The 17092-nt window shown below is 46.6% G+C and overlaps 1 protein-coding gene across 3 annotated transcripts in view; it reads left to right on the top strand.

Annotated features, from left to right (window-relative positions):
* Nucleotides 1-17092, top strand: part of schip1 (schwannomin interacting protein 1) — a 171473-nt gene that overhangs the window by 134619 nt on the left and 19762 nt on the right. For 2 of the 3 annotated variants that reach the window (XM_035622150.2, XM_035622152.2), the window contains one exon: nt 2731-3507. In XM_035622150.2, the coding sequence (XP_035478043.2) occupies nt 2731-3507 (777 nt within the window). Of the gene's footprint in view, nt 1-2730; nt 3508-14465; nt 14823-17092 lie in introns of those variants that run through there. The other variant, XM_035622154.2, reaches the window with a different exon arrangement.

Genomic DNA, 17092 nt, shown 5'->3' on the forward strand with positions numbered 1-17092 from the left:
CCGATTCTCGTGCGTCGATAGGGGCTCGGTCTGGGCACAGCTGTGGTGGCTGTCATTCGCCGTGTGATGCTGCGATATTGGGCGTTTCTGGCACCGCCGTTGGGGGGGGGGGGGGGGGGGGTATCAGGTTCCTCCTGGGACTTTACTGTTTTTTTTGTGGGAACATTACATCATTTGAGTTACCTATGAATGACTCTGCAAATCCGACAGACCCGCGCGTGTTCGCAGTGCTCGGTCGGCGGCACCATGGCACACGCCGAGTCCTGTGCACAGCCCATACGTCGCCGGACGCAGCCACGGAACTGTCATGCGTGCAAACATGCCGCTCCGGATCGCGCTCGGCGCGCGCGGACACTGGGCGTGTGCCATGGTGCCTCCTGCACAGCGGCTGTGTGGATCGACGGGGCAGAGTTGTGAGGGAAGTCTTTGACATAAATTAACCCCCCCCCCCCCCATAAAAACACCCGCCCGGCGGCGGGGTGGGGATCGGTGCAGCTGTCAATTTGCATGTATTTTGTTGGCCCCAGATCCAGGCTGTATAGTCTGACTGCGCTTCGGTTAATCCCACGGCGGATCAGCTTTACCGCCCCAGCCTCTCTCTCTCTCTCTCTCTCTCTCTCTCTCTCTCTCTCTCTCTCTCTCTCTCTCTCTCTCTCTCTCTCACACACACACACACACACACACTTTAAACCATTACACCATTGTAATCGGGCTCGTGTGACCACCACCGTGCGTTTGACGCGCTCATATCTGGGAACCGAACGCCGTTAACACTTCCAAGGAAAACAATCGATGACCGAGATTCGAAGCGTGATTGCGGCTTGGAGTCTCTGCTTCCACTCCTGGGAGGTCTTCTCCTACTTTGGAGAAGGAAAACCCAGCCGGTTTTTTTTGTGGTTTTTTTGAAATAGCAATTAAAGGGTGGCGAGGCCAAGATGACGCGTAATGATCCAGCGCGTTCGATGAGCACGTCGGTAAGGTTCATCTCCGCTGCTCTGACGAACAGTGGGACATTTTATAAGATCGATCAAATGGGACATTCGACCCGTTTTCATACAATTGTGACTGCAGTTATTTTAGCTGTACAAATACACCGTGTAATTGGGTTATTATTTGAGTATTAGTCCGGTAGGCTGGTAATGCTGAGTGTGTGCGCGCGCGCGTGCGTGTGTCAGTTGTAAACCTACAGGGGCTCCAGGAGTTTTTCATTGTTTCATGTAAAGAACCCACAGGTTGTTAAAAATGATCCCAGTGAACTGATATAGGTGTTTTGCTGTGTGTGTTTTGGGATAGCAAACAAAACAATATGCTGTAATGCATTGAAATATTAATACTGAACTTTAACTAGGTCCCAACATGGTGGAACATGTTACCAAGACATTTTTAATAACACTGCTCACGACAACTTGACATCATGTCGAGGCAAAAGGTGCACGGTTCTTGTGGCCTCATTTGGGCAGCCGGTGCCAGCCATCCCTGCCGCAACATCACCTCTATTCTCTTTGAGCTAAGTTTCCCAGCGCAAAGTGGTTGACGTCTTTCTGCATCTCTGCATCAGCAGTCTGTGTGTCCGATCTCCAAGATGCTGAGTCACATTGCTGTTGGCCACCTCAGATATATTCTGTAGCCTGTTGTCCTTTGACGTCATCAGCCCGTGTCTGCACAGGTGTGGTCTAGAGCAGCCATAACTCGTGAAAGCTTTTTTCTCATTAGGATTAATACAGTACATTCCCTCCCTTTTATATCTTCCGTAAGAGGCACATCTAGTGTCAGCCCTCATGGTTTTAACCAGTAATTACCAATCTTCATAATTAATTTATTTTCCCGAGCAGCTCCATGTTGGAATGCGTTGTTAAGCTCTCCTTGCCCTGAGAGAAATTGTGCTGCTCCTTGCTTTTCATTAATTTTTAAAAGTGTTGTGAGGCACTATGATAATGCACTCCTGTGGAGAGAAGACTGATAACTGCACAAGAGTAGTCTCAGGTCAGGTGAAGATTTGTGGAGGGTTGTAAACAACAAAGACATTTTCATTAGCCGCAAGCTGATCAGTCAGGCAGTGATTGGAGCTCTATGGGAGCAACATAGTCAAGGTTAGACTACAACTCTGGGCTCATCTGTCCATGTCAGTGTTTGGTGTTTCGACTTGTCTGTGTCACTCACCCTCAGCCCTCCTCACACCTTCTTTTGTTCCCGTAGTGCTGTGCAGATGTAGGAGTGGGTGGTGGGATATTATTCTGACACATCCAGCCACATGGACTACGCCGTCCCCTGTGTGTGCGTGTGTGTGTGTGTCTGTGTGTGTGTGCGCGTGCGTGTGTGCGTGCGTGTGTGCGTGCATGTGTGTTAAGTGTTGCACAAGCCCCTCCACACGCATACAGATACCAATATAGAGGAATGCAAAAGGAATGAGATTATCGGTTAGCAAAGTCTAGAAAGTGTGGGAAGCTTTGGAGCAGTGCAGTTGTAGCAGAGAAAACAAGTCCAAAGGAGCTAGTGACTACAACATTCTGTGCAGAAAGGAAGTTTCTACGGGACAGGAAGTTCTTTGTGGTTGCCAGTGTGAAACCACAACACTGGTGTGACTAATCTAAGTCTTCACACTTCCCTAAATTATCTTTTAATTTTCCAATCTTCCTTCCTATACTTCCCTCTCCTCATCCTCTTTCTCTTCACGCGTTCCCGTGTCCGGCCTCAATCTCCTTCTTTGTCTCTGTTCCTTTGTTGTTGCAGGATTACCGGGAGGATGGCATGGACCTGGGGAGCGATGTGTCCAGTCGCTCCAGCTCAGAGTCCAACTCCAACAAGGTTACACCTTGCTCCCCTTCTCTTGACCTGGCCACTTTGGATGACTACAAATCCTCCCCCTCTCTGGACCTGGTCACCTTAGAGGACTATGAGGAGGACGAGGACTACCAAGAGTATAAGAAGAAGGTGATAGAGGAGTGGGAGAGTGAGTATGGAGAGGACTGTGCCTCTCCTCAGCCTCCTGGTCTGGAGGAAAGTGGAGGAGGCATTGTGGAGGTTGACGGCCTTGGCAAAGGCTACAGGAAGACAGTGAACAGTCGCAGCCTCGCCGAAGAATTCCAGGATGTGAAGACCGTCCCGCCCCTGCCGGCCCCTGCCGGACACACCGCCACCTCAATCGCAGCCGTCCCAGAGGAACTGAAACAGAATGGCAATCTGATTTTGCCCAGGAGCAACCAACTCCACTCCCCTGGTACGCCACAAGGGATACGCCAAGGGACTCCCAAGCGCAGCCACCGCAGCTCCAGTCAAGGCAGAGGGAGCCGCAGCAGTGGCGGGGGTGGCGGTGGAGGAGGCGAAGGGGGGACTGGGGCACGGATGGGAGGATACAGAGAGGAGGAAGCTGCAGAGGAAGAGCCTCTCCCCACCATGGACTGGGCAGCCCTGGAGAAACACCTGGCTGGGCTGCAGTGCAGAGAGCAGGAGAATCAGAACCTCAACCACAACCAGAACCACAACATGGGCAGGACGAACTACACCTCGGTAAGTGTGCAAGGACTTTACATGTTGTCACTGCTCGTTGGGTATTTTAAGAAGTTGAGCTGTTCTGCGTTTATGTCACACACAAATGTGTATATTTTTAGTTTTTCCCATGAACTGGTGTGCTGCTGTAATCCAGCAGTTATCCGTGTCAGATGGACCCTGGAAACACGAGGGTGGGTGAGCTGCAGTAAGAAAGAGGGATTTAGTTGCCTAATGTAGCGCTAAGCTATGTGGCCTAGCTATTAACATGACCATCATGGAAGTTTGTGCCCCACAGCTGGAGGTGGGTAGAGGCTGCAGCACAACAAGGGAAATGGGATTCAGCACATCTCCCTGCAGATTCAAACAGACATCAACAGGATTACATTGATTCAGAGAAGCTCTTATGGTCCAACAGTTGAAGCAAATTGAATACTAACTAGACTCTTTTAACTCTTTTAAAAGAAGAAATGTCATTTCATAAGCATAAAGTAATTGTTGTTATCTGATAAAAGTGGACAAAACCTTTACAGGAAGGATTAATTGCTGACCTTGGAGACTGTGCAACCTAGTTTCTAATTGTCTGTCAGTTCTTTGTCATGTGGTCTTTCTACCAGAAGAGGTCAGTGTTGCATTGACTCTCTGTAGAGATGATGATTCGGGGCTGAGATGCAGCCCCACTTCTTCAGGCTGTTAATGATTTACTCGCAATGTCTTAACATCACTCAATCAGAGCCAGAGTTCTGTGGTGTATCGTCAGTTTGTGGGTCCAGAAGGGTGGAGCTTTAAACATGTTTACGGAGAAGCAGGAGGACATTATTTACACCAGCCACAGTTACAGTGTAGACTCATAGCTCTTGTGTTGTGTGAGTATGTGTTTCAGAGAGGGGCACTGGTGTTCTCTTTTGGTATGCGAGCACCAAGACCTTTTCCTCAGTGCACACAGACAATAGTTGCAGCCAGTGCCATTGTGAGTGTGTTGTGTGTGTTGTGTGTCTTTGTTTGTCCGTCCTGGAGGCCCCCTCTGTCTCCCTGAGGCATGTCAGGAATGCAGTGGGAAAAAAGGAGGGGCGGGGGGGGGGGGGGGGGGGGGCATGAAAGGAAAGGGAGATGCTATCTTCAGGACCAGGCAGTTCAGGGCCACGTGGCTCATGTGTTTGTGTCAATGTTCATTACCTGCTGTCTATCTTAAACAGGAAGGTCGCCTCCTGGTTTGCTTTAGTCGTGAGGGGTAGTCTGCTCTCCCTTTCTGTCTCTTTCCTTAGGCAGTGTGATGTAATATTATTGACCTGGGTGGAAGAAAATCTCAGTCTTCACATGCAGCCTCTATCTTCTACACAAACACACACACACACACACACTAGCACAAACATTCACACTAATGCTTATCGCCCTGTAGACCCATCTGTGCTCTCTGCTGGTGTTTTACATGTGTGTGCCTGTTGTGATAGATAGAGACTGACCAGTCTCGATGTTGATATTGCCACAGCTTCCCGCTGTCTCTCATATTACATGGCACAAGCCTACCCCCGGGAAAGAAAGAAAAAATGGACCTCAGAGTCAGATTGCCCTGCGTAGATAAGAAATTGGAATTAGCCTTGTCATCCCGGCTGAGCTTAGAGCGGAAGAGATACACCAGAAAAGACGGGAGACACAATCTCATATCCTGGACAATCCCACTCTTAAAATCATTTAGTGCTTTTGCTACTTCTATACATGACTGTCTGTCTTGTGGATCACACAAGTACAATCAATTACTGAACTTCGGATATGTAATTTGACCTTTTTTTAAAGTCCTATCTCTGACATTCTGCATATCCTGAAAGTGGACAAAGGCAGATCGACGCTCTGCTAACCTGCTCACAAGAGCCGGAAAGCAGTCAAGTGGCAATTTAGGAACTGAGACATTCCCAACAGACATCCCCAGTCTCTGTGTGTGTCAGGGGGCATCTGGATGTCTCTATCCTCACATTTGCAGGCCTTAGTAGACACCCTTGGAGGAAAGGGGGCCGGTGCTTTTAAAATGTTGTTAAATATTTAGACATCCACTCAGGTGGGATCCACCACCAAGAGGGCGCATGTGTTCATGTATAGAGGGGTCTGTCTGCACAGGATGTTGCCGGGGTCCGGTGGGACGGAGATATTCATGCTTCAGTAGACCTTCAAAAGCATCTGTGCTTTCAAAAAGACGGGACGCAGAGAAGCTCAGACTTAATGATCTGCAGCGGCGCCTCGAGACTGATTTGGTTATTGTACCATAGCGACAGACGTTTTCTTGTATATAAGAAATATAAAGCAGTTAGGAGCAGTAAAATCTGTGGTCCACAATCACCAGACAGACCGTCTTTGTGCATTACTGGCTGTCCTGTTCTCATCTCCATGGCAATGTCCTTGCTAACCTTTGCGCTGTCTGGTAGAAGACAGGGTAAAATAACAGAAGAGTTTGCAGGTCTTTGATATTATTTTGCCTACATTAATGAGGTGATGATTTATGTGGGCTCTCTTGTAGATTTTACAGAATGCAGATTGTAGTGCACCCTGTGCCTTTAAAAAGCCTCATTTATCCTGTGTTGCTTCATCCCCAACTCCAACTACACTTTTTTTTTATCAATGAAGTAGTCATGTTTTTGCAGGTGTGTTTAGTTAGGGTGTGGTTTCAGGTTGCTGTAATCTCAGCATCTGCCCGCAGGCTGTGGGTGTGGGGTCACGGGGATTCATGGAGGATGAGGGGGGAATGCTGACCTTATTTGTAATTTGATTCTAATGAACTCTGGTGGCGCGTGGCAGATCGGGGCCCACAGGGACCTCAAGCACACTGCCCCCGACCTTCCATTTAGCTGCACACCCGTGAAAGGTAAACAATAATATTATTCTCCCGAGCCATAGTCTTGAGGTGAAAAAGGCAGCGACGGGGGTCAGTGGACATGTATGGCTCAAAAAATGTACCTGTGTGGTGGGCTGCATACTGGAAAAGCACTAAATCTGTGCCTACAGGCTACGTCTTCTTCGATCTCGGAGTGCAACCACACCCAGACTTACTCACACAATTTAAAAACACCCCATGGGCAAACTGTGGTTATAAAGACATGGCCTGTGTTGAGACCTGCAGTATTAGAGAAAAGCGCTCTCTCTCTCTCTCTCTCTCTCGTACACACACACACAAACACACACACACACACACACACACACAAACACACACACGTCGTCACAGGTTACTAACTTTAACACCTCGTGCCCAAAAAACCTTAATTATAACCTTCGCGACTGACCCCATAGCAGACAAAGCCTCACACCGTATCAAGTTGCATTCTGGGTAGTGAAGGATCCATGCTTCTGGAGTTTTGACTCAAGTAGTTTCTGCTGCATCAATCAAAACCCAAAATTTATATAAATGAAATAAATGATTGCTATAATTGTCTTCTAAATGAGCAACAATGTGATTATAAAGTTACCACACCACTTATGTTGAGACTACAAATTGCCAAAAATCTGCCTTTGAAAAAAAAGTCGGTGTATTATCTCTGCACAGTTGGGACAGATTGTGACAGTAGAAGTAACAAGTCGATGAACATCTGCTTAATAGGAAGGTGCTGCTCGAGCACACCATATAAACAGTGAAAAGGCCAAGAGCCAAACCAAATTGTACAAGTGTGGAGAGCTCTGCCCCAGAAAAGCACTCAAGGGCTGTGGAAAATAAAATGACGAGAAAGAAGTAGAGAGAGACAGAGGTTAGAGAAAAGAGCAAATAGCAGAGAGCGGTTTCTCTCTCTCTCTCTCTCCCTGTGATTATGTACGAGTTCAGTAGTTGAACTGCGCTCGGCACCCTCCACTAACAACCGAACTACTGCCTGCACACAGTGCTCAGACAGTGCCACGTATAAGGAAGAGTGGGAGAGGGAAGAAATTGCAGGGTTTGCATGTGGTTATAGTGGATATAAGGCTCAAACAATGAATGTCAAGGAGTTACACTAGAGTTAGGTCCTGAATGTGGAAAACAAAGTGGACAGGCCTGAAAAGAGGGATAGCAGGGAGGGAAGAGAGCCATTGGGAGAGGAGGAGGAGGAGGAGGAAGAGGAGGGAGGTGAGAGGAGGAATGTGGGGGTCAGAATATGTAGTGAAGAAAAATGATGTCAAGCCAGAGAGGTTGGAAAGTTGAAGGATAACTCATATCAACATGTATACTGTGTGGTGAGTGAGTGGGAGGAGGCTTCAGAAACGGGGGGCAGGGCTTAACCCAGGTGTGTGAAGTATGTGGTGTCTGGTTCAGCCCCTTAGGCCGAACCACAGCTCCTTGTGTGTGTGTGTGTGTGTGTGTGTGTGTGTGTGTGTGTGTGTGTGCCTGTGAGTGTGTGTATGTGCCGATACCAGCTGAAACACGCCCGTCTCGCTGCACACCAAAGCTCATACATGCACAGTTACACAGACTGACTGGACTGCCTCTGCCGCCTGTCTTTTGTTAGTCCACACACACCTCACTAGATCTAAGCATATCGTTTTCTGCTCATGGTATCCTGACAGTCTGCCAGTGCTGGTTCTGTAGGTGTCCTTTCTCTTTTTCTTTTTTTTTCATCAGTGGAGTATTTTTTCATCTCAGCTTTAACCTTGGATTCCTCACAGCAAGTCGGGCACTTAACTCAGGTAAAGCAGAATGTGACTTTAACATGAATATTCAATTTGTGCTCTCTGTGTTTGCCAGACCCCTTTTCAACTGTACATGCACATGTGATGGGGTTGTAGTCAGACCAAGACAAAACCTCACAGAGTTCAGGTTCACCGAAGTTATTTGAGCTCAGGATGCTGCATTCCTCCACTGTGACAAGTTGTCTTTTGAATTTGTAGTGCATGTAACAGAAGAGTTGGAAATGTGGAATGGGCCATAAAGTAGAGCCAGCTGTACATCTGTGTGTGCACCTCGGTCTGATTCTGTGTGACCCTTTAACAAAGAGCAGGTTTGTGCTGGCAGGACTTTGACCATATGGGGCTTTGCTGCTTGGTAGCACTTTGGTTTCTCCCTTTCTGGCAGCGGAAGAATAATGTCAAATATGCCTTGCATGTGAATTTGATTCCTGTTTGAAATAAGCAAAGCTTTGTGTTGTACTCCTGTTTTGAAAGTTCCTTTTACCTTGAGTTGTAGAGAAAGTGTGTGTGTCACACCATGCCAACTGATCATAAGCTTTGAATACTCTGGTTTTCTGTTAAAATCTTTTTAAATCTGTCAAATCAAAAAAAACAGACTTCCGACTGACATGCACATACATTCTTCACGTGCACCTGCATGGAGGAAAAAAAACGCCTACTGCAAAATGCTGCACAAAGACAAAGAAAGCGAACCGGTTTATGTGTTTGGAGGGTCTTGTGGAAGACAAATTGAGAATAGGTCTGATAAGGAGACCCAGTTGATACTGTAAAGCTTTGCTTTCAACTGGCATTGTCAGTCTTCCTTGCGGGAGAAGAAAGGAAAAGGCAGAGGCAAAACTAAAACAAACTTCCATAAATGGGTAAATTCACAAGAGTGAATAGTCGGTCAGTAGGAGCTCTCTCTCACCACTGGCAGTTCAGAATGCTCAGTGGGACAGCTGACTGTTGGCTTGATGTGTTAGGACCCAAAGACATATTGTAGTGTTTGTTGTTGAAGCAGTTTTATCACCGAGGAGCCCAGCATTGACCCCAAGCCAGCTTAACAACTTAACTGCCAGGCTATAATATAGCCTGGCAGTTAAAAAAAAAATGACATAGCCGCTATATCATTTTTTTTAGGGTGGGGGGGTGTCGTGCACCTGCACACACAGACGCACACACACACACACACACACACACACACACACACACACACACACACACACACATTAAAATCAAAACTTTATCTGCTTAGATTGACCTGTCGGCTAGTGGGTATTAGGACAAAGAAACCCCAAGATTGTTGAGAAGACAGTCTGAACAGGGGTGGTACTGTCTAAGCTGCTCTTATCTGGTGTCAAAGTACACTTTCACCTGCTGTCCGATAACCCCACCACGTCTGAGCCGGTAAACAACCACCTGAAATGCACAAACCTACATGTATGTGAACGAATGAGTGACAATGAGACTGTAGGTGTGGATCTACTGACCAAAGACAGACAAGCTGGAAGCAAAAGGAGGATGGTTACTGTGACAATGAGACTGAGAAATGATAACGTTTGAGGTGGTCGCGCCCGGCGGTGGATACACAAACACTCACGCAAACACACCCTTCCTCTGATTCATTCCTCCGTGATTCACCAAGGTCTGACGAAGGTTGATGGAATGCACAAACCCCTCAGTTTAGCTCATACCGAGTTGCAAACTCATTGTACGACCCTGTTACAAATCTCCGCCCTCTTCTCTTTCTCTCTCCCTCTCCCCTTCCAGACACCCCCTGACCTTCACTACCATTCCCACTCCTGTTCCCCGATAATTGTCCTCTTCCTCGAGCTGTCAGGAAGCATTACAGACTCGTGTTCTCACACAGCCAAAAATACAGCAGGAGACCGACCCCCACCCCCACCGCGTGTTTCCCCCTCTCCACCCTGTGAAAACTATCAAAGAGGGGTGCGGGCTGTGAGTGGCAGAACGTGCTGTGGAGGAAATGGGGATTTATGTAGCAGCGAGGAGACAGCCTCTAATGTTGTAGCTTCGTGTCAGTCCTCATACTGCACAGTCACGACGGAGCACGGCCAAATACACACTCGCCGGCACACGGGCCGGCTTCATAAGTAATGGGGCCGGGCGAGATAAAAAACAAGGTTTATTGCGAGACGGCCACAAAAAAGAAAGAGAGAGCTGGAAATTGAAAATGAGAGACAGGGGGTTTATGTTGTCCGAGCGGTGAAGGATTTTTTAAAAACTGTTATCCATCACCTCTCCTGTGTCCTGTAGGACAAATAAAAAGGTCGAGTCAGACACACAGACTGTGGCCTGTGTTTGTGCCGGGTGTGTGCGTGCACGCGTGTGTGTGCTTACTTTGACATGTGTTAATTTGGGTGGAGCTGAAACATGAAACACTGTTATTCTCTGTAGCTAATTATAGAGTGTGTGTGTGTGTGTGTGTGTGTGTGTGTGTGTGTGTGTGTGTGTGTGTGTGTGTGTGTGTGTGTGTGTGTGTGTGTGTGTGTGTGTGTGTGTGTGTGTGTGTGTGTGTGTGTGTGTGTGTGTGTGTGTGTGTGTGTGTGTGCGGTTGTGAATTTCTGGCAAGGCGTGTTTAAAATCACATTTCTGCACCCACAGACCCCAACAAACTAAGGGTATTTTTGTCTTCATGTTTCAGACTGTGAGTTAGCGAAGGGTGGGTGTGTGTGTGTGTGCGCGCGTGCGTGCGTGCGCGCGCGCGTTTGTGTGTGTGCACGCGTTTGTGCATGCATGCATATGGGTGTGAGAGACAGACCAAGAGAGACACTTCGTGCCAGGTCACGCAGAGCTTCATCTGTTGCTGTAGAGAACAGAGCATATCCAATCTTTTTGCATACCCACTACACAAGGCTGCAACTAATTATTATATATCATCTTGCATCTAAAATATCAAAAAACAGTAGAAGAAAAAGGACCTGTTTCAATTTCCTTAAGCCTAAGATGACATTAACTCCCAAAAATATTTGCTATCTCATACGTTTTAAACAAAGGACTGCCCCACCACTTTTAAGAGGTATCGGATGAGGGAGTGTTTGGCATTTTTCACTGTAAAATTAAAATGATTAATAAGAGATCTAGTCAATATCTGCTCCCTATTTATTCACTGGGACTCACAAATACTGTTTTGTAATGGACTGTGCCTTTGCACAAGTGTAAATTGTGAGTAAGTCATTGACTCAGTGTGGTATAAAACATTTCTGTGACGTATGCTTAGTCTTTCCACCACCAACTATAGACGTAAAGTCCTCATTACAACAACCTCTGGTGGCTGATCATAAGAACGAGCACAGACACACACACACACACACACACACACACACACACACACACACACACACTGCTGCTGCCAGGCCTTCCACATCAGTTCCTCCCTGTCAGAGTGAGCTCATTACTGCCAGAATATGGCCCTCACACTGAGCCAACCTGCTTCGCTATGCAGTGTTTTGACACTGGCACAAAATGTCAGTTCACTAAAAGCATCTGCGCTCCCCTTTTCCTGCTGAGACAGAGACGGCAGCGGGGAAAAAAAGAGAAAGAGACGGTGTGAGGCAGAAAAGTTGTGAAAAGAAAGCAAATGTAGCTGCACTGAAAGGCCAGAGAGAGAGAAGGGAGGGGTGGATGGCACACGGGCCGAAAAGAGAGAGGGCAAGCTGTTGGCCTGGCGAAAGGGAGGAGGCGTCGCAGAGTGGCTGGGATTCATCTGTTTTCCATGAGCTGTACAGTGTTTCAGGATATTAATTACCACCTATACAGTATCATTTCCAACTCTCTCTGCAGCCCACTATAGTTACAGTCGAGGCTTTCACCATGTTTTTCACTCTGTTGTCAGTGACGGATTATTTGGATGTGATTATTGTTTGTATGTATAAATACTGTATGCCCACACAGCAGAACTAAATACACAGCAGCTGCATTCAGACATGCACTGAAGTCCAGACATTTTTTCTGAACTTTTCCTGCCAAGCCCCCTGGTAACATTTGTGGAAAATGTGAGACTACAGCAGGAAAATCTCCGGAAGATTCCCGGTGAGTGGGTTCTCTACCCAGACCTGAATGTTACGGAAATGTAACTGCTGTTTGTCCTGCGTCCGACTCTGACAGTCTCCTGCCCAGTTCTTCATATGGGAACATAATAGCAGGACATTCTCTGTACAATCAGTAGTTCCTTCACACCACCCAGCTCAGAGGAGCATCTCATTATATTGCCAGTGTGTAGGAGGCTAAACTGCCGTCTGCCTGTTTGTCTGTCTCCACTTAATCATCTTTGTTTTGAATCTTTCTTCTTTCTTTTTTTTGTGCTGATTTAGGCCACTTACATAATCAGTTGTTGGGGGTTTGTTTGCCGCGATTGTGTTTTGGAGCTCTAAAAGGCGACTCATACGTGTCATTATACAATCAGGGGCTACACACTCCTCAGTCTGGGTACTGTCGGATATTGTTTTCTATTCTATTGTGGATCAAGAAGTGCCGTCTCTTTCTCCATCTCCACCTCTACTGTGACTCAGATTGTAACCTTGACAACCATGTGAAGGTCAGCGGGGGGCCTATCACCATGCTGCCATGGTGATAGTGGAGAGAAAGGGGATTTCTGGGGCTTCTTTTATCAAAGCGTGGCTCACAGATGTTGGACATCAAGGTTGTGAAATCATCACGATGCATTTGTACTCAGAAAGTGGAAGCGTCAGGCTTTAGTGAGCCTGAAGTTGTAAAGATTCGGTCATTGACTCGCCAACACTCGGTACTGGCCTCCATTTTAATGTTCATCAAATGTCAACTAAAAGTCATCATCTTGATCTTAATTAATTGTTAATCACCAGAAGATAGAAAGTACTCAAATTCATAGCAATAAAACCTATTTTACTGAATTAATTCATCATGTTTTAATGGCTGGTGTATCTGCTAAGAGGATACCTCAATTTACCATTAAGTTTGACTCTGATTAACCGGTTACTTTTTAATCTGCTATTTGTTGCTTTTTTCCCCCCCCTGTGCTTGTAATCTCATCTTTAAATTCATAAATCGCAGTTGGTGTCCTTCACTGAAAGAAAAACAAGTTTATCACTGGCCGATGTCATGCACAGATAATTATATCCAAGGTTAGTGTGACAGGATGGGCAATGTTCCAGTCTGGGCCCAGCTGGGCCCCACATAGAAGACCAGCCCAGAGCCTGTGATGTGCAGGGTTGAGCAGAGAGATCGGAGCGGGGCGTTCATCGATCCACGTCCAGCTCATTAAACCCAAGAGTGGTCTTATCGGGAAAGCAGCGTCACCCAACAGAGATCAATATCAGATAGAGAGATTTGGCCTGAGAGGAGGGATGAGATAACACAACACCAGAAACTTTGCCAAAATGAAAGACGAAAAATTGAAAGATGGAACAGATGTATGAGATAACTGCATCACGATGTCGCATTGTGCAAATACGTTTCATGGCTCTGACCGAGGAGGAAAACAGATATTTGTCAAAATGCAGCACAAAGAGCACAACATAAATGAATTATAAAGAACTGATTTGTGAAATATTTACACAATTAATTGAAAAATGAAATAATCCAAATTGACAAATATTATGATAATGTCATGACTGTTATAGACTTTTGTCTAGAAAATGTGCCTTTTTCTCTCTTATATATTTTTAAATGAAAAATAATTTGGTTTTGGAAATGTTCGTAGTAATAAAACAAGGGACTTTGGGGAAATAAAACAAAGAGATTACAGTAATGAGTGGTTGTCAGGATGGAGAGATGCAGAGGGCAGCGATCAACTGAGGAGGTTGGCCTGCATTTGGATTATAGACCGGCCATCTGCCACTGTGGGATTATAATCTGACAAAGACACCGACAGAAGATGAGGAGAAACTGTAATACAGTGAGGCAACAATGTCACAGACTCACACACCTCAAACTATTCTCTGAACAGTTTCAACTAAATGTGTTCAAATCACATTCAAGGTTTGATACCTAGCCATGTTTTAGTTTGAGTTTTAGTGTTTGGCATCTCATCATAGATGACAGCACAGACGGGGATTAAGATCAAGATTCAATGATGAAAGTCATTCCTCCGCCCTTGTCCCATTCCCCTCTGTCTGGCATGACTCTATATGAAACCGCGGATTGACATCTTGAACCTGACCCGCGCTGCCCACACCCTCCCTCCCTCTTCCTCCATCCCCTCTCCCCACTGGCCAACTCTGCACACACTCAGCCCGACAGCTCCTCCCCCCTTTTTCAGTCTGACCAGACAGAGAAAGGCGAGCGGGAGTGTACTCTGCGCTTCACCGCCCCCCTCCCTCCCTCCCTGCCTCTCCGTTTCTCTCTCTCTCGTTCTCACACCCCTCCTCCAGCCTGTCACTCCCCTTCCTCTTTTCAGCTTTGGGGAGGCAGCGATCAAACCCTGCTTTTTCTCTCCTGACGAACAGACAGACCCCAAAATACAAACAAGCAGAGACGAGAGATAGAAAGCAGAAGGTGAAGACTGAACCGACTGGAGAGACAAGCAGGAGAACTGTTGTATAGTTTGGATCAAGGACTGGGTGGGATCATACCCCCCTCCTCTCCTCTCCTTTCCTCACTGGAATACCACTGCAGGGCTGGGAATCTTATCCCAGTCCCGCTCCTGTTTCCCCCAGCTCAGCCAGCTCAGCTGTAGGATGCTGTGAAGGATGGTCCACCAGGAAAACTGTTCCCAGCAGGTACTTCACCGAGCTAAAGGGCGTAACACACAGTGCAGTCATTTGACTATTCTTCTGGCATTTCCACAATCCTGAAGCAAATGCTGATATTCCTGTTTTCACGAATGTGTTTCATTCCTTCTGTTCAGTTTATCGTGAATCCTTGAGTGTCAAGTTGAAACTAGGTTGTGCATGTGTAATTGCTTAGCCTCGGACCCGTGTAGGAGTTTTGCTCTGTCTCTAATGGTAATGTTTTGATTGTGTTGGGAATCCGATGTCTGGCTGGTTGCTAAGAGAGCACTTGACTCAAGGGAGTAATGTCCTACCTCCCCTCCGCCTCCTCCTCGTCCACCTTCATCAATCCATGTCAAGGAGGTATGATGAGTTGTCCATCTAGCTATTGTGTGCCCACTGAACTGTGTGTGTGTGTGTGTGTGTGTGTGTGTGTGTGTGTGTGTGTGTGTGTGTGTGTGTGTGTGTGTGTGTGTGTGTGTGTGTGTGTGTGTGTGTGTGTGTGTGTGTGTGTGTGTGTGTGTGTGTGTGTGTGTGTGTGTAAATGTATTCTCAGTTGTTAGTTTCCTGCAGAGGAGGCTATTAGGAGGTTATGCAGTTTGTGTTGCAGACAACATAGTGATAAAGAGAATTTAAATATTGGCTGCTTTCGGAGTTGTGTAAATGTACATGTGTGCAAGTTTACGAGTGTGCCATTCTTGTGTGACGTGTGACAGCAGTGTCCCACTTTATGTAATGAGGAATTGGGAGAAATGAAGCAGCCGTGATTAAAAGCAAGCAAGTACATCACAGCTGTACATCTGCTCTTCTATAACCACTATCTGCTGGGGAAGAAAGTCTGCAATGCAGTGGAGACGGAGAGTGGGGAAAAAAAGGCAGAGAGGTAGATGAAAGGCAAAAGAGACGAGCTGAATATGCTGGGGGAGGCATTGAGGGGGAAGGATGGAGCTTCTTTGATGGGGAGGAAGAACGTGTTGAAGCAACGGGAGCAATGCATGAAAAGCTGCAGAGGAAGTGATGAGAAGGAAACACTGGAGAGATGGAATGGCCTTGTGGGCGAACTTAACGTGTCTTGTCAACATGCAACATGAAGCCTGAGAGTTTCAAATCTGAAATTTTCTTTTGGGTTTAAATGGAGAAGCTTTTTTAGTACATGCTGTGGAAAGTGTGACTGATCTAGTATGTGCTGCTGTTTCCTTCAGCTGAGGTGATCAGTTGTATAAGTGCTCAACTGGAATTTTCAACATTTAAAATTTCTTGCCGATTCCCACGTAATGCTTGAGATTAGGGTTTTGTGGATTAATGAATTCCTCAGGTTCTGAATTTCAGATGAAGAAATTCACGTCTAACAGTCTTAAATGTTCTACATATTATCACTGCATGTCAGGATGGTGGATTTGTGCTTGTCTGACTGAGGGAGTCGTTGTGTAACACGATAAGGATTTCCTGCCATGTTTTGTGGCAGATAAAATCTAGCTGGGGCAACACAGAAATGGCAGGATGAGAGAAAAAAAAGAAGCTGATAAGCAGAGAAAAAGTGACGTCAAAGGGCTGCTGGATGAAAGGCAGAGATGAAACAGTGGCTGGAAAACCAAAGTGAGAGACGAGTATAAAGAGAGCATTGAGAAAGGTGTGCAGCTTTCTCAGGCAGCTGAGATGATGTGTGATGTGGGAGAATGGAAGAAATAATCGACCTCAGATCGATGTTGGGGAGGAAAATTCAGGAAGACGTTGGAAAAACCTGTGAATGTGAATGAAATTGCTCTATTAAAGCATGCGATGGCTTGAATACAAGGGCCGTACCAGGAGAGAAAGATGGAGCAAATAAGAGAAAGAATGAGAGCGGTAAGCGGAACAGAGGGTTCAGACTCTGATAAAAGCAACTCTCTAGAGGCCCCTCAATTAGACTGGTAACCTGGCAACCAGCAGGCAGACAGCGCCCCTCACACGCATATGACACACACACACACACACACACACACACACACACACACACACACACACACACACACATCAAGGGATGGAAAGAAGCAAAGGGCAATGGGGGAAAGAATAGCAAAGAGGGAACGAGTGAGGGGTTTAATGAGGGAATGAAATGGACAAGGAGTAAACAGATTAAGTGGAAAAAGAGAGAGGTAGGCAGGGTGTTGTCCCTGTGTCTCATGGGACAGCACATGTCTTGGGGCGATCTCCATTTTTGGTTTATCTGCTTTGTTGTGTTCCCCTGCTTTAGTTAAGATGTGGTCCATCTCCCCCTGGCTGTTGATGGTTTAGACCAA

Source organism: Scophthalmus maximus, chromosome 11 (genome assembly GCF_022379125.1).
Source record: "Scophthalmus maximus strain ysfricsl-2021 chromosome 11, ASM2237912v1, whole genome shotgun sequence".
Classification (NCBI taxonomy): Eukaryota; Metazoa; Chordata; class Actinopteri; order Pleuronectiformes; family Scophthalmidae; genus Scophthalmus; species Scophthalmus maximus.